The sequence below is a fragment of the Tympanuchus pallidicinctus genome, unplaced genomic scaffold (genome assembly GCF_026119805.1).
Source record: "Tympanuchus pallidicinctus isolate F22 unplaced genomic scaffold, pur_lepc_1.0 scaffold3, whole genome shotgun sequence".
NCBI lineage: Eukaryota > Metazoa > Chordata > Aves > Galliformes > Phasianidae > Tympanuchus > Tympanuchus pallidicinctus.
Genome location: NW_026294747.1, coordinates 58576193 through 58599030, shown reverse-complemented (window position 1 = coordinate 58599030; position 22838 = coordinate 58576193). Strand labels below are relative to the sequence as shown.

Here is a 22838-nt window from a genome sequence, read left to right as displayed (position 1 = left end):
GTACAGCCCAGGTCACTTGTGGCTCTTCTGAGGCCACAGCAGGTGTGGGCGATGGGGCTGAGGTGTGCGATGGAGCTGAGCTGTAAGTTGGAGCTGGGGCGTGAATTGGGACATGGTTACATGATGGGGTTGAGGTGTGCGTTGGGATGTGGGTACGTGATGGGTTGTATTTGCATCGGAGCCTGGCTGCCCAGCTGAGCTCCTGTGCACGATGGAGCTCAGGTACGTGGCAGAGTTTGGCTGGGTGTGCAGCAGAGCTGCAGGGTGAAGCTCAGGTGTTCAGAGCTGAAGGCATTGTGGAGGGAGCACTTTCCTGCCCAGCCACAGGTAGGACAGCTCACACACTCCAGGTGTATGAAATCCTTTGGTTTCTTCTCACTGCTGCTGCCCGCTCCAGGCCTCTGGTGCATGCTCAGACCTCCTCTTAAGGCACAGGAACTCACTTTCTCACGGGTCCTTGCATTCTCCTATTGAAAGATAAACATAATTGACAGGCTTCCTTTTTTTTCACTTAGCAGTGTAGTGCGTAGAGAATGTGTTCTGATTAATCACAGCTGATTATCAACGCTGTCCACATTTTTCAAAAAGTATCATGAGGTGAGTTCTGAGCATGTGTTCCTGTGGCTGCTTCAACCTGCCCGGGTGCAGGTGTGGAGCATGGTAGGGCTTTGTTGCTCGCTCCGTCTGCCTGTCTGTCGGCCTGCCTGTCTGTGTATCTGTCTGCCTATATGTCCATCCATCTGTCCATCTTGTCTGCCTGCAGCCGGTGCAGCGCAGCGCTGAGTGCTGGGTGATGTGGACAAGAGGCAGCTCTGCTGCCCGGCAGCTGGTACCAGGCAGGGGCAGGGGATGGCAGTCAGGACATGCCTGGAGAAGGCAGGCAGGACATCTGCTGTGGCACGGAGACGGCTTGGGCTGCTGCTGGGGAGCACGTTGTGCTTTCGGTACTCAAAGTGAAGCCCGTGACATCAGGGCAGCTGTTGAGCACTGCTGAAGGACGCTGTTACCTTCTGCCCTGGGAGCCGTCCCCACAGCGGTGCAGGCTGCTCACATGTGCTCAGGTGCTTTGTAGAAGTAACAAAGTGCTAAATTTCTCCAGGACATCAAGCACGTGGACTATTGGCACCACGCGTATTGGCACCCAGCAGAGTGCTGCCTTGCCCCAGCGATTGGAAGCAGTGTGTGACTGTGTGCAGCACGCACAGGAATGCAGTGCTGGGTGCTACACTGAGACACCTACGTAGGTGTGTGGGATTCTGCCTTCCTTGGACAGACAGAGCATGCCAGGGGAGCTTGACAGCATGAAATACTCCAATTTCTGTCAAAACATGCTGAAACCAAACCTCTCGTTTTGTTTTTCTGAATGGCAAGTCAGGGTTTGGTGGTTTGTTTTTTTTTTTTGATAAAAAATAATGAGATTTCCCTCATGGGAAAATTAGATCTGAGGGAGGATGCTTGCTGAGGTGGGAAATGCCTGAACTGGGCCCGTCCAGGCTGAGACTGCAGTCTCTGGGGCCAGGACCCAGGGCTTGGCAAGAGGCTTCTTTTCTAAAATAGAAAAAAACTCAGAAAAACAGCATCCTTTATTTTTGAAGACTTTTTGGTTAAATTTACTTCTGAAATTTGCATCCTGAAATTAAAGTTCTAGCAGAACTGATCTGCTTTGACAGAAGTCTTTGGTCTCTCAAGAACAGTGTTTTTGATTTCAAGAATGCCTTGTATTACAGAAATGCCTGGTGACTGCTTTCAGAACAGTTGTCAGTCATTTCCAGATGTTATACTTCTGTTAGTTTGCAATCATTTGTTTGTAACCCTAAGTGTCTGGGCTGTGTTTGGGCTGAAGCATTCCCATGGATAGCCTACCTCCAGCTAATGAAGGAGCATGTTGTGGGGCAGTGCCAGGGTTTGTGAGCTGGTGCCAAGAGGATATCAGGAAAAACTCCTTCTCTCAAAGAGTGATCAGGCATTGAAACGGGCTGCCCAAGGAGGTGATGGAGTCTCCATCCCTAAAGGTGTTCAAAAAACATGGCAGTGTGGCCTTTAGGGATGTGGTTCAGTGGGCACGGTGGGGATGGTGTGGCATTTGTGATGGTTTTCCAACCTTGCTGATTCTGGGTTCTAGGAGAGTCCGTGCCCTGCCGATTCGTGGCAGAGCTGCTCTCGTGGCGAGGCCACGTCTGTGCAGGCTGCACACAGTGCTGGGAGCTGACGGCCGCTCAGCCATCCCCAGCTGTGGCAGCTCTGCTTCCCCCCGGCCTGCTGCCATTCAGGTGGGTTTCTTGGCTCCCCGCTTTGGGTGCAGTGTGCCTGAGGCAGCCGGGCAGGTCCTGAGTCTGGGGGAGCCCAGGTGGGATAGGCCTGCTGTGAGCCCTGCGGCTGCACAGGGCGCTCGTGCCGTGGGGACGGTGCAGGCAGAAGGAAATGCAGCAGCACGGCCTTTGGAACACTGCATGGCAGAGCACCGATTTGGGCAAGCTTTGTGACAGAGGAGCATCAGAGGAAATCCTTTCACAATTCTGTTGTGTTTTGATGGTGCGAAAACTCTCAGTTTTGAAAACCCCGCTGTGGTCTGATTCAGTAAAAATGTTTTGGTAAGATAAAAGCTGTTTCGTTGGAGCAATTGTTCACTGTGTTCGCTTAGGCCTGTTCACGTTTTTCAGCTGCACAATTAATGCAGATGCTGCAGTTGGCACTAGCATATTTCTGTAGCATTTTGTACAGTGGCACTCAGCGGCTGAGGAATGGAGTCGCTAGGTGCTCCTGATTGAAGCACTGACATTCTGCACTGCTCCTCCTTGGCTCCTCACACTGTCCTGGCCAGGACCCGTGGCTCTGCAGTGGCAGAAGTGGGCTTACAGCTTCATCTGCAGGCACAGGGAATTCCCATACGGATTGGGGTCTGTGAAGGGAAATGTACTTCCTTGCCCTTCTCCACCTGAGGGATGGGAACTTCCTTTGAGAACAATGTTTTATTATAACAGTCATAAAAGAAACCGTGCTCTGCTTCCTCCGTTGCATACTGCCACATGAATAATTACTGCTGGCTCAAGGAAAATAAAGGTTTTGTAATAGGTTCTGTACAGACATGGGGGAGAGGAGTGCTGTGCCTGCTGCGTCTGCAGACCTCTGCTGCTTGCCGTCAATCCATGCACGCTGCTTCCAGTAAGTGCAGAAAGGCAAATCCGGGCAGGAGTGATGGGCAGTTCAGGTGGGAGGTGCTGCCTGCAGGCAGCCATTCCTGTACACCTGCCTCAGAAAGTCAGTGGCTCCCTGGGAGCACCGCAGATGGGTGTGTTGCTGATTGCTTCCTCTTCCAAGGACAAGGAAAAAATGCAAAGGGAAGAGCCCTCAGCTGTGCCTGCTGGAACCCAAGGAACAACACTGCCCTGAGCAGCTTGTGGGGCTGTATGCTGCGCAAGACAGGAGTGCAAATGTACCCTCTGCTTTTCATCAGGATGAATGAAACCAAGAGGCCATTTCATCTGCAGGTTGAGCATCTCAGGCCTGACACTGTGTTGGAAGAGATGGAATACAGGAGTGACACTGGCACTTGGCTGGGTGTTCCTCTGCTGGTGGAATTAGTACAAACAGGTTGGCATCACATTTACTAACCTGTACAAAACTAGGCCTGGCAGGAGACTTGCAGTAGTGAAGAAACCTCACGGGATGCCATGGCATCCTGCAGTAGGGTACCGAGGCTTTAATGCAAGCATTCTAAATCGGCAGCAGCAACACTGCAGCAACACTGGGCTGTGCTGGGCTGAGCACTGCCCTATGCCCAGGCTGTGGGCAGCACTGGTGCCACCGTGCCCCTCGCTGTCCCTCTGCCCACGGGAACTGCCCCTCCTGTGGGCACCTGGAGAGCCCTGCAGGCAGGGCTGCGGGAAGTAGGGCCGCCCCAAACCATCTCTGCGGTGCTCAGCAGCGCCTTGCCCAGCAGCAGCCCATGCTGTGTGCAGTTTAGATGCCCATCTCCTCGGGCTGGTCACGGAGCTGTGAGAAACACTTCCGGAGCTTGGAATGCTTGGGGGCCCGAGGGCGGCTGCCTCGCCAGGTTTTCTTACGGCAGAGCTATTATTAACTGACATAGCTGCAGCCTTGTTCCTACACCACTGTGTTGAGTCATGCCATGTATCACTCTCGGCTCCTTCTCTGTGCTACAAATGCCTAATGAGCTGCCTCGCTTCAGCACATTGTTCCTGAGCTTTCCTTCCTGTATGAGTCGCTCAGCACTGAATTTATTGAATTTCAGATGCATGAATTTCAGCCTGGGATTGTGGTGGCAGAGCAGCGCTCTGTGCTTGGCCGTGGTCTTGGAGCTGTACAAGCAGCAGTGGCACAGAGCTGTGCAGCGTGCGGTGCGACCACGTGGCTTCCATGCAGAGCCACCAGGATGACAGTCCCTGTCAGCTCAGTGAGTGAGTTGGCAGCAGCTGGTGGAACAGCTCCGCTCTCGGATGTTTTCAGATCAGTTGCTGGGAAAGATGTGCAAGGGAGAGAGCGAGCAAGTGGTGGGGAGCAGAACAGAAGGAAAAGCAAACCAGGTTCTGTGCCTTGCTTCAGCTGCTCCCATCCCGGTGTCACCCACGTGCATACGGCACGGGGCCTCTGCTGCACTCAGCCCTGCAGCATTCAGCCCTGCAGTGTTGATCCTGCGGTACCTGTGGGCTCCAGCAGTCCCCACATCCCATCTTCCTCACCTGGCAAAACACTGGGACAGCTGCAGGAAATGTGGGGCTTCACTGGATCCTTCAGGAACGAGCTGTGTTGGCAGCAGGATGAGCTCGCTGCCCCCAAAGTGTCCGTTCTTTCCTGGCTGCTGCTGGCAATTCTTTATCGATCATCAGGGAATCACTCTTTGCGTCACTTCCCATTATCTCCCGAGTAAGCCTGAGCAACAGTGGTGACGCAGGGAGATTTCCTACCCAGAGCAGTGATACAACCTGCACAAAGAGGTCAGCGACCAGCGAGAGACTGGGAATTAAGGCATGATGAGCAATTTTAAAATCATTAGTGGCACTGCAGGCTGAGATAATCGCATCCCACGCAGCAGAGGATGAGGGCTAAGTTAAGAGCATCCAGAAAGCGTGGCTCTGTCCTGAGGGGTGGGGGTGTGCCCATGGCAGTGCTTGCTTTGGGCTGCCTGCAGTGATCCCACAGCCCCATCCAGCAGCCGGGGGAGGCGGTGCTCCTGGGGCAGAGGCACACGGCTCACAGCCAGGGTGCTGGCAAGGGTGAGAGCGTGCATTGCGTTGGCATCGTTGATGCATCCTCTGTCTGTTTTACACTGATGAGGTCTTGGAACAAAGTATTCTATCAGAACACACTAATCTCTTGGGTTATAATAAAATAAGCGGGCAAAATAAGTGAAAATAACAACTTGCAAATTGTCTTGAAGATTACAAACAATTTAAGGAAATAGAGTTGCTCGTGAAACAGATGAACTGTGGGGAATAAAAAGCCAAAGTGCCACAACACCTCAGTCCTTTGCTGGCACATAACCTCTTTTTACTGCTTGGCTGTCTCCATAGCAGAGTGACAACGGAGAAATGTGTGAAATTGACATTAATAATGGATTCAGCTCCCTTTAATGCTGCCCAAGACGCAGCCCCTCTCCGAGCGCAGCAGCTGAAGGCAGTGCTCTAGGAGGGGACGGTGGGCAATGGGCACAGTGGGCCCTGCAGGGCTGCCCTGGTGCCCTCATCACCCTGCCATCACCAGGCTTTTGTTTCTGCTCAGCTCAGAGCAGAGGGGTTGGACCCGTCTGTGGAAGTCTGTGCTGGTTGGGCTGTGATCGGAGCAAACACCGCTGTCCTGAAAGTCAAGAGAATATAAATGGAGGGTTCAGCTGGGAGAACTGGGGGGGGGTCATGGTTCTGTGTGTGTATAAATGGCAGCACCTGGCCAGCTTACTGTGCAAATGCTTGTTGCACATATGATTTGCTAGAAGTTTTCTGTAACCTTTTAATTGAAAACTGAATAAATAAAATGCAGTGCCATGTGTTTGCAACGTGGCAGATGCGAGCACAGGAATTGGGGTATTGCAGGGTGCCCCATGTCAGTCATGCCCAGGAATGCTGGTCAAAGGCCTAATGCAGAGCTGGAGAGTGGCTTGTGCTCCGTGCCGTTGTCCATCTTCAGTCACTGAGCAAGTGCCCTTAAGAGAAGAGTGGGCCCAATAACAGAGAGAACCAGGGACTGACAGCACTGACGCTCTCTGTCCTGACCTTGGCTGTGCCAGGCGCACAAGGAGCACCCGGTGCTCTGCCTCTGCCCTGACTGCTGCGTGGGGGGGCAGAGAAAGCAAAATACCCTTCTGAGTGCACCTGAGCTGCCTTTGCCGCCTTCCTCTGAAGCCTTCCTGTTTCTGTTTTTCTGCTGTGCCTTTCCTGAGCCACTGCCCCACAGCTGAGGGCCTGCTGGGCTCAGGGGCCGATGGCCACACTCAGTTCCCAGCCCAAGGCTGATGGCTGTGCTCTCCTCCCAGCCCAGGGCAGCCTCTGCTTGGCTCTGTGCCTTGAGTTCTGCTCGTGGAGACACTGAGTGCTGTGCTCACAGGTGTCAGCATGTGTGCAGTGCAGTCTGGGTCTTACAAATAATGTCTCTGCTTTCCTTAGAAATCTTTTAAAACAGACATTTTTCACTTTAATCTTGCATGTTTAGACCTCATTATGGGGAGAAAAAAATACCTCCTTGCGTGTGTATCGTTTAAGGCTTAAGGCTGGAGGAAAATGAGGGAGGATTATCAAGTGGGTGGGCAGGAGGAGCCCTGGCTGCTGCCCACTATGCCTTGGCCTCCCAGGGTGCAGGTGATGGGCAGTGGGGAGCAGGCAGCGGGCAGCGCCTGAGTGCGGAGCTGCCTGTGGTCCCGCAGTGCTGTGCAGCCATGAGGTTCCCAGGGATGGGGTTTCCCAGGGATGGCGTGTTGCTCTGAGTGTTCTGGTTTGTAGGTGCTGTGTTTGTGTTTCAGAAAAGCACTCAGACGTGTTTACAAACCATTGACCTTTGTGAAATTGAAGCTCTGCATTTTCCGCTTAAGTCTGCGCCCATGTTCGTGTGGCTGCCAGATGCCTTTCGAGGCTCATGCCAGCTATTTCCCCATCCTTCATCTGCAGCAGGTGAATACAGACAGCTTCTGGACATTTTTCCCCCACCATGAAATTACATTTGCAAAGTCCTTGAAAATCACAGCTTCTCCGGAGGCCGGGAGGGGTAGGAAATGCAGTCAGCAGGTTCTGCCATGACCTTAGTGATGACAGATTATGTGTGAGGCAGGCACTGCATTAGCAGCTGGCTGCAGCTCGCCAGCGCTGTGCTGCGCTCAGGTTCCCCACACACTCACCGTGTGCAGCACCTACAATCCAAACAGAATTGGATGCTGCGAAAATAGTTTGCTAATAATTTACTGCATCCTGTATTCCTGCTGCTTCCCTTTGTCACATAGATCTCAGTATGAAATGAATCTTTACAGCATTGGACAAATCTGCAAAATGCTGCACTAAATATCCTAAAATGTATTACTGCTCCCAGTGAAGATGGGGAAAAAAAATCAATAAGCCACACGTAGGAAAAGGGAAGCAATTTCAGTACAGCAGTGCTGTCACTTCGTTCCTGTGTCCCCTGGTTCAACTCCAGGCTGACGTTTCAAATTCACCAGCTCTACCCATGACCGCAAGTGAGTACGTGAAGTGATGGGTGCTCACTTACTTTCACAGCACGCTGCTGATTGAGGCCTTTTATTCGAGCATGGGAGCTGCTGGCACCTGAGCCCCAGCTGTGTGGGGCAAGGAGAGCGTGAGTCCCAGGCATGGGGCTGTTGTGACCATTCCTGGGGTGCACATCCCACAGTGCTAAACGGGAGGCATGACGGCTTCCTGCATGGGCTTTATCAATGGGAGAAACCTCTCCGTAGCTGGAAAAAGTGATTAAAGGGGAGAACTTCTCTGCTCTGAAATAGGAGCAGTAATCTGGGGGCTCTTGCTTCATGTAACCATTTCAGGTCATTAAGAGGGAAGCAGTGGTGCTGTGGTCCTGGTGAGAGCGGAGAGCTGGAGGCTGACAGGGCTGTTCAGTGCTGTGAGACCATCGTAGCATCTGCACAGCAGTGAGTTCTGGAGCCAACTGTAGCTCACAGTTAATTTTTGTAGGCTCTGAATAACTCAAAAAATGTTGTAACAAAACTCATCTAAAACTTCTCTTCTGAGAGCCTTTTTTACTCGAATCACATGTACCACACAAGGAGCTTGATGGTCCTCATCTCTTTGCAAACACCAAGCACTAGATGAAAGCCCTGCATGCCTTGGTAGAAAATTAGCATTGACCCCTTTGTTTTCTTTTCTTTCTTTTTGATGCTTTAAGCAAGCAGTGAGATTTAGGCAGTGCTTTGTGAACCAGGTGAGCTGCTCAGTGCCGAGCACACAGGTGGCAGCTGAGGCTGTGCAGTGCAATGCTGTGTGTGGGTTGGCTGTTCCTATTACGTGAAATAAATGTATGTGCTGTGCTTCAGCTGCAAATACCAGTTCATCTATGCAAGACACACAGCTTTTAGAGCACTTTGTGAGCACTTGTACAAACACACAGCTTTATTTTAAGCTTTGCTCACATTTATATTGCAACTTACTTAACACTTCTAAAAGAAAAAACAACAAAAACTCTGTGAATGGTAAGGAACAGTTTTACAGGAACGGCTGGGTTCTTGGCAACGGCAGGATCCTGCAGCACCTCCGGGTCTCATTGAGCCATCTGAGCACGGGGACAGACCTCTCGTGGGTGCCACGCTTGGAGGGGAGCCATGCACCCACATTTGTCTGCTCCCTTCATTCTCCCCAGCACCTGCCAACAGCATTTCTCAAGCTGCAGCATGGGAGAGCTGACAGACCTGGCAGGGTGCTAAGTGATGATACTGGTGCTAGCTCAGCCCTGGTTAAAGTCATAGACTCGTAGAATCCTTAAGAGTTGGAAGGGACCTTTGAAGCCCATCCAATCCAACTCCCCTGCAGTGCGCAGGGACACCACAGCTCCATGAGGCTGCCCAGGCCTGATCCAGCCTTGCCTGGAAAGTCTTCAGGGACGGGGCATCAACCACACCGCGGGGTCACCTGTGCCAGTGCCTCACCACCCTCATGTAAAGGACTTTTTCCTTGTATCTAACCTAAATGTACCCTCCCTCAACTTGAAGCCATTTCCCCTTGTTGGTTAGAGGGCATGGTGGGTGTGGGGTGGGGTTGAGTTTGGTGATGGTTGGACTCAATGATCTTTAAGGTCTTTTCCAACCTGAGTGATTCTATGATTCTGTGATCGTAAGAGGTTTTTTCCAACCTTAATGGTTCCATGGTTGTATGAACTGTGAGTGCAGCATGGGACGTGGAGTGCTCCCTGCCCAGACTGGTTGCCTGGGGTGCAGGGTGCTGGGAGCTGGCACTGGGTGTTGGGTGCAGCTCTGCTGCTCTGCTGTACCGTGCTGTGCTGTGCTGTGCTGCCTGCTGCTCAGTGCAAGATGGGATGCGCTGTCTATGCTCTCTGGGCTTCCCTCTCTGGTCCCTGGAAATACAAAGGAAGGAAGCAGTCCCCAGTGTTGCTCCGAGGTCTGGTGTCCCCCTCCACTTGCAGCACTTCAGCTGCCTCTATGACCAGGCAGCCCTACCAGGAGGATTCTGTCACAGGTCAGTGGCGGTTCTCTGCTTTGTCTGAGGTCACCCTTCCCTCCTCCATCAGATTTTAACTTGTGGGGAAGTTCTGGTCCTAGCTGTAGGTAAGGGACAAGGCAGCTCCCTGAGGGAGCACCACAGTTTCTGTGCCGGCTCCACAGAGTGGCAGAGAGCAGCTGCAGCCTTGTTCCAGCACTGAGTCATTAATTAAGGGTGAAAAACCTTTGGTAGGAAGGGTCTGTGCCTGCTCCCATGACAGCCATGGGAGGCAGCATTTTATTTGCAGTGTCATGTATACCAGGAGTGATGGAGGGCCGTCGGCACAGCGCGTCCCACTGACTGAGCTGGGGAGCTGTGTGCTACTGCATCTGCTCTACAGAGGATGGAGGCAGGAGGTTGGAGGGCTTGGTTCCCTCTGGTGTGGGCAGCCCGGGTGCTGGGAAGGGTGCTGGGCAGCATAGGAATGGAGGTCACTGTGTGCAGGCTGTGAATTTGTATCTGCTTCTGACACTGTGTCAACTGAGTCTTACAGAATTGTCTGAAGCTTTGCCTTCTACAGTGTTAAAATGCACCTTGCTGACTTTGTTTTAATTTTGCCTGCTTCTGAAAACAGTGTTGGCTGAATCTGAGAAGTGCTGAGCACATTTCCTTAATCACAGCTACAGATCTAAATTAGTGGTGTTGTATTAGCAAATCTAAGCGAGGATGGTGTTCCCAAGCCAGGATGACCAGGGCCTCTGGTGGTCCATGGTCCAGCTGTGGATGCTGCTGGGCTGTGAGGTCTGTTTTGAGTTTGTGTGAACCAAATGTATGGTGGGATAGAAAATCCCATCTAGAACAGTGGCACCTGCTTGGGGAGGTGGCTCCCTGGGGTCCCAGCAGGCTCAGGGGTGTATGGGGCAGGCTACTTGTGCAGGGCTCTGTGATCCTCTGGTCAGGGTCAGAACTGTCCTGTTTGCACCTGCAGAACCGTGCTGGTGTACAGTGCTGACACAAGAGGTGTGGAATGTAACCCTGCAAATGTATGTAAATGCTGCCCGGGAGATTTGCTTTCTGCTGCAATTAATGCAAAAAATTGTCCCCAGCAGAGGTGCAAAAGGTTTCGTTCTAAAAGTTTACAGCTCCTGACAAGAGCGGGCTGCCTCCCGTGAGGATAACAGGGAAGGGAACCAATTTAATTGGTGCATTTACAGCCCAAGAATGGCCAGTTTTCGCTGAAGGAGTCCCATATAAATTGATGCCGTGTTGGATTGTATAGCACACAAATTGCACTCTCAGCTGGCTGTAAAAAGGAAATTTGTTTTTATATCCTCTTCCAGTTGTCAGATAAATACGGATTGTCTTCAGCAAGTGTTGCTGGCATGTGACAGACATGGGGTGGATGCTGGGAGTCCCCATCCAGGTGCTGCCATCTCCACGGGGAGGAGCCCCACGGGGCAGCCTGCCTGCCCTGCTGTGCAGTGCTGGAGGGGCAGTAGGGCCACAGGAGTGCAGTGCCTGCAGCCTGCAGCACGTTAGCGTGGATGGATTGACTCATCAGGAAGCCATATGTTCTGGGATTTCACCGGGGGGTTTGGGATGGTTCCCAAAACTACAGGAATGATAGGCTGTGCCTTCAGTGGTGGATGTAATCGTTATTTAAGTTAAAGCTGATGGTTGAAGACTTCTTTTTTATGTTATTTTATTATTTTTTTTAACGAGGGCTCTCTGGTTAGGATCGGTAGTCAAGAAAGGTATTAGCAAAAGAAAAAAATAGTGGTGCTGACAGGCAAGTTTTAGGGGCTGGCATCTTCACAACAATTTTCTGCAACTGCTTTTCCATGGCATAGATGGGTCATGGATGGCTGGACAACAGGAGAAATAATTATTATTTTGACATTAAATATCCATGAAGATTCAAGATTCCAACCCAAACCGTTCTGTCATTCTATGATTCTGTATTTCTGTGATGCGTCTGTATTCGGTATACGAATAGTTCTGTCAGTCCCAAAGGGAGCTGGCTGCTTCATTTCCTTTGTGCAGCCCTGCTGCAGCCAGGTGTTTACTCCTACAACTCACTGTGTTGCTCAGCTCCTGCCCACATCTCACTTCTTGGAAGGGAGGCAGATGTGGGCTGCAGCTTTGCGTCGGTTCACTGGTGTGTGGAGGCAGGGTGGCAAAGGGGCGTTCAGAAATGGGCCGTGTAGCCCTTGTGGAGTTCTTAACAGAGTTGCTGATAGATGATTGCATTTAACTTCTCTGGGCATGTCTGTTATCTCCCTTGTTTTCATACTCTGTGCAGTTCCTGGATCTAGCAATGTAAAAGATAAGGATAATTGAACTGTCAGAGTTTCTGGGATAGGAGTGCGGTGCTGCTGTGGCATCAGGGGAAACAGCAATGCTCTGAAATTAGCCCATATTCCACTATTATTCAGGTGTCTGTTTTCAGGAGCTTTCTTGATATTTTTTTTTCTTTGTGCACATTATTGTTTTTTGAATGACATAAAATTAGCCCCTTCTGGGTTTACTCTGAAAATAGCATTAAGAGCTTAAATGTTCAGTAGAACTGGTTACAAACCTACTGCGTGATTTAGAGGTCGCTGAGGGTTTCAGCTCAGCAATTAAAGCGTACATGAAACATCCCTTTTTCCAGTATGTAAATGGCATAATCATAAAGTAACTCCAGATCATGAGGCCAGAGTGTCAGTTTAAAGCCCTGTGGTGGGAATGGTGGTGCTGGATGAGAGGCACCACTGCTGCAATGCACAGAGCCACCAGATGCTTCCAAACCGCACTGTTATCTGCACATGGATGTGTATATGTGCATATATGTGTGTGTGTGTGTATGCATACATACAACAATCTCAGTTGTCCTCCATGTCAGGATATGGACAGTTGCAAGACATCTGGTAATGAGATGAGACAGAAATTCTGTTCTGTGAACCTGTTTCGTGATTTAATCATAGACAGTTTTCCTCTGCTTCTGTTATGATTTCTGTTACGATATACTTGCTGATCTTGCAGGCATTAACAGACATTTATTCTTCCTTACAGGCTCGTGAACCTGATCTACAATGGAAAAACTGCTTTTGTTTCTGCTGTTCATTGGCATAGCAGTGAGAGCTCAGATCTGCCCAAAGCGCTGCGTTTGTCAGATTTTGTCTCCAAACCTTGCGACCCTTTGTGCCAAGAAGGGGCTCTTATTTGTTCCACCAAACATTGACAGGAGGACCGTGGAATTACGGCTGGCAGACAACTTTGTTACAAATATCAAGAGGAAAGACTTTGCCAACATGACCAGCCTGGTGGACCTGACGCTATCCAGGAATACAATCAGTTTTATCACACCTCACGCGTTTGCTGACTTGCGCAATTTGCGGGCTTTGCATTTGAACAGCAACCGATTGACTAAGATCACCAATGACATGTTCAGTGGGCTCTCCAATCTTCATCACTTGATACTTAACAACAACCAGCTGACTCTTATTTCTTCCACAGCTTTCGATGATGTTTTAGCTCTTGAGGAATTGGATTTGTCTTACAACAACCTGGAAACGATCCCCTGGGATGCTGTGGAAAAGATGGTTAGCTTGCACACCCTCAGTCTGGACCACAATATGATTGATCATATTCCTAAGGGGACCTTCTCCCATCTCCACAAGATGACCAGGTTAGACGTCACGTCTAACAAACTGCAGAAGCTACCACCTGACCCTCTCTTTCAGCGAGCTCAGGTACTGGCAACCTCAGGAATTATCAGCCCTTCTACTTTTGCGTTAAGCTTTGGTGGAAACCCTTTGCATTGCAACTGTGAGCTCTTGTGGCTGAGGCGTCTCTCCAGAGAAGACGACCTGGAGACGTGTGCCTCTCCCCAGCTGCTGTCGGGCCGGTACTTCTGGTCGATCCCTGAGGAGGAGTTCCTGTGCGAACCTCCTCTCATTACCAGGCACACCCACGAGCTGAGGGTGCTGGAGGGCCAAAGGGCAGCGCTGAGGTGCAAGGCCCGGGGGGATCCAGAGCCAGCAATTCATTGGATTTCACCTGAGGGCAAACTTATTTCTAACGCAACAAGGTCTGTGGTATATGACAACGGTACACTCGACATCCTCATCACAACAGTGAAGGACACGGGCTCTTTCACCTGCATCGCTTCCAACCCAGCAGGGGAAGCCACACAGACGGTGGACCTGCACATAATCAAACTCCCTCACTTGCTGAACAGCACTAACCACATCCACGAGCCTGACCCTGGCTCCTCGGATATCTCAACGTCCACCAAGTCGGGCTCCAATGCAAGCAGCAGCAATGGGGATACAAAAGTCAGCCAAGACAAGAAGGTGGTTGTTGCTGAAGCGACATCATCTACTGCTCTGCTGAAATTCAATTTTCAAAGAAACATACCTGGAATACGCATGTTCCAGATCCAGTACAATGGCACTTATGATGACTCTCTGGTGTACAGGTATGGCACGGCCAGCCCAGCCCAGCCCCTCCCCGTTGCTCCACACTGGTTGCTGGTGCAAGCGTTTTGCTGCCCACTCCTCGGAGGGCTGTCAGCCTGCATCTCCTAGCCACAGCCCGGCTCTTGGCTGGTGGAGAGGGTAATGCAGATTGGGAAATGGCTGTGGGTTGGGTTATTTCTAAAGAATCCAAAACAGACCTCTGATCCTCTTTAGTAATCTGATTAGCAGAAGGATTGTGAAGTTAGATGAGCTGAGTGGATCTTAACGCGCTCAGTTTAATGACAGCATGGGGACGGTGCTGCCTGCAAACACGTTTCTGCAAGCACACCCTGCTGCCATGGTGGTGATGCTTGGGAGGAGTGAGCGCGCGTGTCCTGTGCATTGGGTGACTTTGTTCTGAGTCTGGGCTGTAACCGTCACACCTTTCAGAACTGTTGTTTTCTTAATTTCATCTACAGTTGCTCTCAGGAAGGGCTTTGCCCAGACAAACTGTGTGGGGGGAGCGTGGTGCTGCCCGCCGCCAGGGCAGGGCTGCGCTGCCAGGGGAGGGCTGGGAGGGGGCTGCGGCAACACGGGTTTGTTAACGCCGATGTCCTCGCCCCCAGGATGATACCTCCCACGAGCAAAACCTTCCTGGTGAACAACCTGGCTGCTGGGACCATGTATGACCTGTGCGTCTTGGCCATCTACGACGACGGGATCACCTCGCTGACCGCCACCAGGGTGGTGGGCTGCACGCAGTTCACCACCGAGCAGGACTACGTGCGCTGCCACTTCATGCAGTCCCAGTTCCTGGGCGGGACCATGATTATCATCATCGGCGGGATCATCGTGGCCTCGGTGCTCGTGTTCATCATCATCCTCATGATCCGGTACAAGGTGTGCAACAACAACGGGCAGCACAAGGCCACCAAGGTCAGCAACGTTTACTCGCAGACGAACGGGGCCCAGGTGCAGGGCTGCGGCGGGGCGCTGTCCCAGTCTGCCTCCAAGCAGGCGGTGGGGCACGAGGAGGCCGCCCAGTGCTGCCGGGCCGCCGGCGACGGCGCCGGACCCTCGCCGGAGCCCAGCCCCGGCCCGGAGGCCACCACTACCTCGCCCTCTCCTCACGCGTGGGCCGCCGGCGCCTCCGCTGCCCAGAAGCCGAAGCGGAAGCCGGGGCCAAAGCCCAGCAGCGAGCCGCAGAGCGAAGCTGCCACGAGTATCGAGTCCCAAAACACTAACAGAAATAACTCCACTGCTCTGCAGCTAGCTAGCCGTCCCCCCGACTCTGACCAAGGGGTCCCCACGTACAAAAGAGCACAATCCAAGCCAAGTAAGTTCCTCACCTTGCCGGCCACCACGTCCAGAGCCAAGCGCAGGCTGTCACTGGGCGGCGAGCTGCTGCTGTGCCGCTGCCAGCAGGACGCGGGGCTGTGCTCCCGGCGCAGCCTCTCCATGAATGGGATGCTGGCGCAGGCGGGCCGCTCCGGCGCGGAGGGCGGAACAGCGACGTTCTCGAGCTCTGAGTGGATATTGGAAAGCACTGTGTGACCTGCCTTTGGGGTTTTTTTTTAAGTTTACCTTTTATTTCTCTGACAAACAAAATGCCAAACGTTGTGTGAAGTTCCCTCTCCTGGGGAATTGGATTCGGAAGTCCACTGTTGTCTCACTGAGTGATGGTTTGTCCATGCGGGGTTCTCTATAAGCCACCCAGTGCACACGGGGTTTTGTTTAGTTTCCATTTGGTTTTATTTAGTATCCAAACAGAAGGCAACATTCAGAGTTTAAAAAGAAAAAAAAAAGGGAAAAAAAAAAAAGGTTAAGGGGTGAAAAAAAGCATGAAACAGCACCAGTGCCTTCCCTGCTCTAGGACTGGCTTCCTGGTTCTGCGGTAGCAGAAAACGCAAGAGAGAGTTTTCACAGAAAAAGCCTTTTATAAAGGAAATGAAATTTCCTCCAAGCTAACAAATAACCACTTCTGGATCAATCAGTAAAATGATATTTTTTAAAATGGTCAGACTGTATATTTCTTTTCCGTGATAATGGTGTTGCCTTTGTTTTTAGGCAGATGCTGTACAGAAACAACAACGCTGTGTTGTTCTCTTGTGTAAAATAAAATACTCACTCGGTACACCCAGCCAGCCTGGCAGTGACTGCCCGGGGCGCCCAGCAGTGTGCAGGGGATGCTGCTCCCTTCCTGTCCCGCGCCGCAGTATCGGTGCCACAGCTGGGAACCCCTTCCAACAGGACCGGCGCCTGATCGGTGGCTCCCTGCTTTGCGATGTGGAAATGGAATGTGTTGAGCTCCTGTGTGTGCCAGCACCTCGAGACAGCGGGGAGTGAGGGGCAGCAGTGGGCAGAGGCAAGGGCAGCGCTGGGGGCAATAACCTCGCTCGTTCCAGGCTTGCAGGGGCCTATCTCCTGTAAGCACTGTGCTTTGCATCTGTAGTCCCTGTGCACAGCGGGGTGGCTGGGAGATGTTCGCACCTTAACAGTGATGTGCTGCTTGGCTCCGTGCCCCTGGGATGCTGTCAGGCCACGGTGTCGGCCTTGAGCATATGGCAATAGGTGGTAACAGCTCAGACACCCCTGTTGCGAGGGTGAGAAATGTGCTTCTGCTGCTCTGCTCATTCTGAAGAAAATTTGAAAATTAATACTAATTAAACTCATATGGTCATCACATTTAAATCAAAGGCAGCTTAACTGAGCCGTCTCAGCGCATTCTCAGATGCTAAACGCTGTTTTTTTATACGGGCTTTGCGACCACTAAAGCGATAGAACAGTTAAATTTTACACCCTGCGTTCTTGTGCTTGAAGGAAGCACAGCCCGGCAGCTGTGTGCAGGTGCTCTGGCTCTCAGGCACACACACACATGCAGTGCTGGGCCCCAGGGCCGGTGTGGGAGAGTTGTCTCCTGCAGGGCATTGCGCTCAGGGCTGGGTGTGCAAAGCCTGCGGGTCGTGGTTGTGCTTTGCTCCAGCGGCTGCAGGAGCCGGGAACTGGAGGCGGGCTGGAAAGCGCAGGGAAGGAAGAGGCTGTTTCTTTTTTAGAAAGCCCTTTTTCTTCTCTTTGGAAGTACAGAGACCAGAAAGGAAATGAAGCACCAAAATTAGAACTACCCATTTCCTGCTGGAAAAGCTAAAAAGAAATCCCTCCAGATTTCTCTGGAAGACCGCAGTCTTCTAGAGGGGGGCATACGGACAGAAATAGGCTCACAGCGCACCGCCAGAGTCCAAGTTGTGGAAGGTTGAAAGTGAAGGCATGGTGAAGCTGGGCAAAGGGGGGTAATGGTCCTTGGAGGAGCTGGATCTCTGCAGCCGGTCCCTTCACCTTACGATGGGTAAGGAGGCACCTTTCCGTGTGCTCTGCTGAGGTACTTGTCCTAATTGTGCGTTTTGGAAACATCAAATGGAAATGCTTTGTGTGTTGTCTAAAACTGGACGCGTGTCTGATGTCTTGTGAAAGTGCTGAACTGTTCATAGCTTCGGGGGGGGTTATTTTTATATTTTTCATTTCTTACTCAAAGGAATCGATTTTCCAAACGCTGAAGCTGAGTAATCTATCTGCAGTACGTTTGTATAAGCAGCTTAGAAGGACCATATGTCACCGTGTTTTGTTTAACTCTGCGCTAACATTGCAGACCTGGGTGGCTTTAGGGCTCTGCTCACATCGGAGAGGAGCGTCCTCTGGTTGTGCACGGGGTGTTGGTTCTGTGCCATCGCCACAGGGGTGAACATACAGCGGGATGTTCAGGCCTGGTTCATTCCAAGTGTGGGAAGCCTTGGAAAGGGGGAAATCTGTCCTTTCTGTTCTGCAAAACCAGAGCTGTAGCAGATAGATGCAGAAAAAAGTGCCAAGGTATCTCTTGATCAGAAGAGTGACACTGAAATATTTGTTCAGTGATGTGCTGGAAGTTTTCTAATTCTTTGGAAGCCAAAACACTCATGAAAGAATCCCAGATGTGGCTTTACCCCATTGTGGTCACACAGCACTGTCATGCAGGGAAGGCCTTGGGGAGGGGTGTGGGCAGCCAGGAGTTGCTGTTCTTGAGATGAGCCCCTTTGGGCTGCACGAGTGAGTGTGCAGCACCCTGATGCGGTGTGCAGCACCCCAGGGCAGTGTGCAGCATCCTGACCAGCACCCTGCTGCTCGTGCTCTATGAAAACGGTCACCAACACTTTGGTTGTGGGAGGGTCTCTGTGTTTCACAAGCACCAGGCAAGGAGAAGAAAATTCAGAAATGTGTTTATTTGTACTGAGATTTCTGACACACGCTTTCTCTTACGTATTTCTTAAATCCACTCCTAACCCTTTTTCGAAAAGACACTCGTTCTGTTAAAGAGGGCTGCTTCAAGTTATGTTTGGATGGAGAAGCAGGGTTTTGTTGGGTGAAAAGCTGGTTGTGTTAGTTGTTCTCTGTGCTGCCTTTCTGCTGATGTTCTGGGCATGTTCTTGATGGTGAATATATGGTACTGTTCAGTTCTGGGTGCAAATGTGGCTTTATTTCTGCCAACGTGCTCTGGTTGCTGGAAAACTCTCCCCAAGCACCAGTGCAGATCTGCAGTAATGAGCAAAAGAGGTGTTGGGGCATGGGGACGAGTGTGGGGCGGGCGATGCCCCCAGTGCTGCAGAGCAGTGCTGTCCCACGGGGGCTTTGCTGTGTGTCACCATAGGGACGCATCCCACAGAGCCCTGCAGGAGCAGCAGGTGATGGCAGGGCCCATTCCCATTCTCCTGTGGTGAAGCCCCTCCAGCAGTCGTGTGTGCAGCAGTGCCAGCGCCGGGCCCGGTGGTTTCCTGCAGCCATCGCTGCACCCTGTGGAGCTGCTGGGGGCTGAGCTCTGCTCCGTGCAGCACAGAGATGTTGGCATTTCTCAGAGTACACCAGGACTTTGCTGGTCACCACCTCGTGCCTGTGTGTTGCAGTTCTGAGTCACGTCAGCCCAAGCTGTGGTGGATGACAGTTCTGTCACAGCCAGCTGTCCCTGTGTCTGTGTGTCCTGCAGCCGCCTGTCCCCGTGTCCCACTGCTGCCAGCAAATGCTGCTCATGTGTCCTTGAAGAAGCACAGCGTGGCTCTTCCTGCACCATCTGCAAATGCACCCCGAGCTGCAGCAGGCACTGTGCAGAGAGGCAGTGGGGGTTTATCCTCAGTGATTGACCCAACAAGCAGAAGTAATGTCACAGCTGCTGTCATTTACTACTGCTTCTCACTAATTGGGAGAAACTGGAGCCTTGGAGGTACTGCTTGCAGAGTGGCAGCATTTGTCAGACTTACAATATCTCAAGAAAACGTACTGTCCTGTTCCTTTAAGGTGCTGTTGTAACAAGTGATGTGCGCTCACTCTCTAAAAGGAACAATAGCAGCTGTAACAGAGTAACACAATGCCTCTCCCATGGTAATTTAGGAAGTAATTTTAAGGTAGGTCAAAGTTCTGGTTTGAAAAAAAAAAACCCAACAAATCACAGCAAGATCAATAGGGTCCTGCTTACTGAAACCATGCATCCAATGCTTTCTCTTTGAAGACATTTTTCTGCATGCCTTTTAGTTCAGTACTGGCTGTGACACAGATACAAGGATTGCACTGAGCTGCCCCTGCACCTGCTGAGTGCTGCAGCAGCATCTCCTGCCCTCTGTGCAGATGCACAAGTGTGCTCTTTTGTCACAGTGTGATGCAGGTGGCTGCATACTATCATTTTAAAGGAAAATGGTCTTCCTGTACGCAGAAACCCTTTTCCTCTATGTAACCAATGTTAGCAGCCAGAGCATCAGTGCTTTGCTAAAAGAGCATCAGCACCGTGGCTGTGCTGCCTCAGCTGTGCAGGGCGCCTGGACCCACAGTGGCAGCCCCAGGTAAGTATTGCACTGCAGCACTGTCACCGCTGGCACATCCACAGGGCACGCAGGAACAGCAGCACTGCAGGCAGGTGGGGACAGTGGCTCTAGGCCTGCTGCCAAGCTGTGCTGCACCGTGCATGCATGCTCTGAGTGTTGGACAAAGGCAGTGCTGGAAATAAGAACAAATGTGCCGTATTCTGTCTCTGCTTGGTTGTGGTCGTGGCGTTGCTTTCATGGCAGCATGGATGGGACGCAAGTGTGCAGGGTATGGGGTCTGGAATGGGTTAAAGCATCCACACTTTGCATCAGTAACGTGAGCCAAAAGGCAGAGCTTTCTGATCTTGCTGATAGTGAGTGCTAATGCCATTGATTTATTCACAAGAGCCAGGCGTGAAGGCTGATGCTGTGGCAAAAAGGAAGCTTAGCTTGCAAGGAAAGAGTCTAAAAAAGAAAAAAGCAAATGTGGCAAATTGTTGGCTGCAGAGAGACGAGATTGAAGCTTTGTCTGTATGAAAATAAACAGAACGAGCTCTACTGCCTCTGTCATGCTGGAACAAGCCACGTCTGCCAGGTCATTCGAAGTTGTTACTCGGTTCGTATCAGCCTTCAGCTTGCCGACAGCTGGTATCAGTTCATGTGGATTGTTACCAGTCTGCAGGCAGGGACAGGTCACTACTGGCTCAGTGCTGACCCGGGACTTCCAGCATCTGGGAAGGGCTGATGGAACCTCTGGGTCCCCCTGGCCTGCAGAGCCCTGCAGAGCCCCTCAGGAGTGGTGCTGAGATGGAGAGTGGTGGCGTTCCTCTGCTTCTGCCTCCGTTGGTACCCAGAGTGAGGCAGGCAAGGAGAATGTTCACTGTGCACTGTGTATGGGGTGCACACACCTGCTGGGAGCTGCTGGGGCTGTTAGTGATGTGGAGATGCTGCCACAGCACGTCCTGATACTGTGGAGCCACACAGGCAACTGCTGAGTGCAGCGCGTTCTGGGCACAGAGCAGCACTGCAGCCCAGGGGAGCGTGGGACCTGGACCTGCCTGGGTCTCCCTGCATCATGGGGATGTGTGCATGTGCCTGTCTTGCACAGGAATTCAATTTGGACAGGAAAATGAGAAAAAGAGTCACGGTTCCAGTGCAGCTCCCTTCTCCCCATGCTCACTTGGGCAGAGGGTGGTGGGCAGGGAGTCCTGCAGGCCCCGGTGCACGGCTGCAAACAGCTGGAGAGCTGTGTCCTGCAGCAAGCCATGGCCACACTTTGTGCTTTGCTTCTGGTGCTGAGAGGTAAGTTGGGGCCGCAGGGCTGGCAGCAGCGAGGTGCAGGGCTGCAGTCACTCAGTGGAGCTGCAGGGCCCCACACTCCCATGGGACAAGACCAACAGTGTGGCTGCTCAGGGACAGATGGGCACACGCTACACGTTCTGTGCATGGTGACTTTTCACTTGCATGTAAGCCTGGCAAGGACCAACGCTGGGCTCGTGCCCATCCACTGCTTCATGTTGGTGTTTCACCTCTGTGCCACTTCCAATACTGCACAAAGAGGTGAAAACGCTGTCGTAGAAAAGGGCTTTGCCTGCGGGGAGTCAGGAGCAAATCTAGAGAGTGGGGAGTTCTCTAATTGTGGAGAAGTGAATGTTCCCATTCCTTGCCATGGGTGTTGCTGTCCGTCCGTCCGTCTGTGTCAGTCATTCTGTCTGGAGGTTGCAGCACGGTGCTGGGCACTGTGGGTTACCCTCACTGTCTCTGTTCTCTCTTTGCACAGAAGCTGGGGCTGACCTGAAGGACACCCACACTGCTCCACTCCCTGAAAGCAGTTGCCCCAACGTGGTTATGCGGCAGAAAACAAAGCGATCCCAGTGCACCAAGGATTGATGCCACACCGTGCTCACACTGCCCAGACAATTTCTTCAAGTCACAGCTGAGGCCAGGAGGCTGTGGAGGTCGGCAGTGTCGGACAAACATTCCTTCCCAGCTCACAGATTCCCCATCTTCCATCTGCCACATTCAGTCTAAATACCTTTTTTTCTGGTGTCTGAGGTTTTTATAAAACTAACAATGAAAACTTGGGTGGCAACAGCTGCAGTACCGCTTGTGTCAAACGTTGCCAGTGGTGACTTCACAAACTGTAACCATGGTAGCTTACATCACTGTAACAAATAAATGTTTTACTACAACGGAGCTGGCACTGGGCTGATTCGGGGCAGCGATGCCCGCTGCGGCCGGGTGTTGGCACCACACACTCCTGCAGTGCCAGCCATGCTCTGTACTGTGGGGTTGGAGCCTGGGGGCAGCCGGGGGCCGAGCGGAGAGCTGCAGCCCTCCCACCCATAGCGCTGCAGCCCCTGCCAGTCCTGTGCAGCACTGCTGGCTGCTCCCATCACTTCTCGCTTTTCAAACGAGATCGAGAGCTTTGCTTTCCTTCCCTCTCACTAAGAGTTTTACACGGCTTCCAGACATCATTGTCACTTCTGCAAACACCACAACTCATCAGCCAGCTTCAGCATGGCTTCTGCAGGACAGCTGGTCTGTTTGTGTGCGTTGTCAGTGGGCCACTGATGTCGCTGCCCATGCTCTGCTGCCCTGCCATACCTCCCAAGGCTCACAACAGCAACCAGTCACAGCAGCAGCTGTCACACAGGGACAGCCACATCTCCCCACGTTGCCCTGAGCTGCCCCCAGAGCACCGTGGGCTCTGTATGAGGCTGTCTGGGGCAGGTTGAAGGCCATTGGCTGGGCTGTGAAGCTGCCGGGCTGAGCAGTGGGCACAGGGCTCACCCTGGGGTTGGGGATGTGCAGGAGACACCGGGTCTGGCCTCCAGAGCCAGTGGCAATGTTTGGGGCAGGACCCTGCAGGAAGGCAGTGTGGGTGTGCTAAGGGGACACCCAGCAGCCTGGTCAGGAATTAGACTCACAGCTCGAGTTGTCCGAGGTTTTTC

The 22838-nt window shown here is 52.1% G+C and overlaps 1 protein-coding gene across 4 annotated transcripts in view; it reads left to right on the top strand.

Moving 5' to 3' along the window:
* LRFN5 (leucine rich repeat and fibronectin type III domain containing 5) overlaps positions 1-22076 on the top strand; it is a 47312-nt gene extending 25236 nt beyond the window's left edge. The window contains exons 2-4 of one of the 4 annotated variants that reach the window (XR_008209707.1): positions 12681-14088; positions 14695-17411; positions 21665-21776. Coding sequence is in view for 2 of the 4 variants with exons in the window: in XM_052696570.1 (XP_052552530.1) it covers positions 12701-14088; positions 14695-15622 (2316 nt within the window). In the remaining 2 variants the exon portion in view is untranslated. The other 3 variants (XR_008209708.1, XM_052696571.1, XM_052696570.1) reach the window with 3 other exon arrangements.
* Positions 22077-22838: the final 762 nt, after the last annotated feature.